General features: G+C 38.6%; 1 protein-coding gene across 1 annotated transcript in view; it reads right to left on the reverse strand.

Moving 5' to 3' along the window:
* Positions 1-775: 775 nt before the first annotated feature.
* RGS21 (regulator of G-protein signaling 21) overlaps positions 776-2,737 on the reverse strand; it is a 13,108-nt gene continuing 11,146 nt past the window's right edge. Inside the window, exon 3 of the mRNA XM_012656350.1 lies at positions 776-1,020. Within this exon, the coding sequence (XP_012511804.1) occupies positions 776-1,020 (245 nt within the window). The remainder of the gene's footprint in view (positions 1,021-2,737) is intronic.

A 2,737-nucleotide genomic window follows, 5' to 3' on the forward strand; every position in this document is an offset into this window, starting at 1 on the left:
CATCCCTTATGTGATATATTCAGCAAGGAATTCAAAGCAGTTTTAAAATATAAATTGCTTAAACTTTGCAGTGAAAATTAAGAGTATGTGCAGATGATCATGGTTTTGATTCTGGAAATTAAAGCAAATAGAAATGAAATGTTCCCCACGTAAAACACTTTTTGGGGGGCTATTATCAGAGTCATTGCACGTTTCTCCCTAAGGCCTTGTCTAGTTCCCTGATTTTAAAGCAGTGCAGGTGGGCTCTGATCACTTGATACAAGGCCTCATATTTTTGGCTCATTTTCACCATCAAAGAAATGAAGGTAAGCAAAACCCCCATTTGGAAAGTTAGACATTATTACATGCCATAAAGTAGACCTCTACAATATTAAAAATGAATAATTTCAACTAGTGGTTAGCAGGTGTTTTTCCCTCCACGCATATTATTTTTAAAAAAATATCAAGAATTCTATCCCCCATTGACCTTGTCTTACTCCATGGTTTACAAAGGGGGAAAAAAAAAAAAAAACTGCCCTGGAAATTCAACAGCATTTTTTTAAAGGAGAATTTCTGTTGGGTTGACATTAGAGCTGTTTAATTTGAGATATTAGACACTTTTTCAAGATCCTGAATATTGTGTCAAGGAGACAGAAATAGTGGTCATATCTCTCCCATAGTAGGTGCTGACAAATATTTTCTGAATCAGTGAAAGACAAGAGGACCATCTTAAGGAATTTCTATTGGCACATGCTGACATTTCTGTCTGAACACATAGTGACGATTTCATTACCCTTCATGTGAATGTAATGCCTTCCAGCTGAGAGCAGAGCTGCGGGGATGAGTCTTCACTATTCTGAAGTAGTTCACTCACCTCTTTAGGTGCATCGGCTTCAATGAATTCAGAGTAAATCATCTTGGCTTTGGAAGCAATTTTTTCTTCATTTTCTGTTTTCTTGAAGTCTTCACAGGCAAGCCAGAACTCAACATTTTCTTCACTAAACTCAGATTTTAGAAATGTTCGAAAAGCATCTAGACCCTCTATAAAATATATAATAACAACTTTTGTATCGTATCATACAGAGCAGAAATACTACCAAAATGAGTACGTTGTATGGTATGAGTATTTATTAACTATTCAGTGACAAATATTTATCCTCCCCTAAATATAACATTTGTATGTTTCAGTTTCTAACTTTTGAAAACCTTATTTTGGATCAGTAATCATAAACTTAAAGTATTTATCTCTATATTTCTACAATGAGTTCCATTAACAAAGAAAACGTATACTTTGTTCTTCCTAGATCTGAGAAGTCTAGGAGTTACGTTCAGGAGAACTTGATGGTGGTTACTTCACAGGAAGGTCCAGAACTTTGCTTTTTAGACCTACTGCATTGAGCTCAGGTCAAGTTAATGATGTTATGCTAACTTCAGAGTAAGAATATCTTTGTTGCTATGAGTTGTTGAGGAAACAAAATTTGATGCTAAGGATTAAATTGTGTTGGTTTGGGCTTAAAGCCATGGAGGAAGGGCTGGCATGCATTAGTTTTAGGTGAATGTACTGGCCAACTCTAATCTCTAAACCAAGAAAGTAACTGGCAAGATATTTGGTGTGAATGCTTCTCCCCTTTATGTGGTGACAGGAAATTTTAATTCCATAGACAAATAAGTGGGAATTTACCCAATGTTGCTTTAAGCAAAATACTGATGCCTCCCGTTCTCCCTGGTGGTTCGTGGTGTTCTCTTCCTGCTCCCAGGTATTCTCCTGAGCAGGTCCTCCTTCAGAAACTTTAGACCAGGGACTGCAAAGGGACCCACTTACTTGCAGGCTCATTTTCTTTGGCTTGACTATGATATGCAGTTTTTAAAATTTAGTAACCACAGGAAGGGTTTGCAATTTATGATTCCTAAAGGCCTCACTCTCCCCCTTACCTTACTTTCAGCCAAACTGACACCTTTATTCTTCACTCCTATAGATATTTGAGTTTGTGACTACCTGTTTAGACCCTTCCTTCTCGTCTTTCTTCATCAAAATGTGCCCTGAAATATTTGTCTTCGGGATTCCCAGAGGTCATTTGAGAAAGCAATTCTTGCTGACTATTTTAAGGCTGAGTGTGGCTGAGAGTGTGCCTCTAGTCAGGTATTAGGCTAGGAAGATCATTATCCAATTCTGTCTGCGGACCAAACTAAACCAGTATGCTAGGGTCATGCTATTCAATTTCACAGTTTGCACCCTCCTGCCGGCAGGATCTGTTTGCAGGTAAGACTGCGGATCTCTAAGGGGGAGAGATATACAGCAGCGCTTTTGCCACTCAGGAATTTGCCTTCCAAAACGGCGGCGGTGACATCGTCCACCTGCGCCAGGGCCGCTTTGCATGAGCTCAGCAGCTCCTCCCTTCCCGCAGGCTGAGAGGCTTCCACAGCAGGGGAAAGTAAGTTTACCGGGAATCAGCGGATAGGAAAAACTGACCAGAGAAAAAGAAAATACAAGTGAAAAGTTAATGAAAAGGGGCCTAAGTCAGTTGTTTGTAGGTTGCTGTAGGTAGAAAGCGAAAGTGAAATTCAGTGAGACAAAGCAGAAAAGGGCTTTCTCAGCAGGATTAGAGTGTCTAAAAAGACTGGACTGAAGATAGATTTAACAAGTTTTTTAAAAAAAATTATATGAAATAAAGTTAAAATAACAAGTCATTGCAAAAGATTATCAGGTACCAATTAAAATTCTCAGTAGAAAGATTGGAGAGTGCGGATGTCATTAATA

This window comes from Propithecus coquereli, unplaced genomic scaffold, assembly GCF_000956105.1.
Source record: "Propithecus coquereli isolate 6110/MARCELLA unplaced genomic scaffold, Pcoq_1.0 Scaffold500, whole genome shotgun sequence".
Lineage (NCBI taxonomy): Eukaryota > Metazoa > Chordata > Mammalia > Primates > Indriidae > Propithecus > Propithecus coquereli.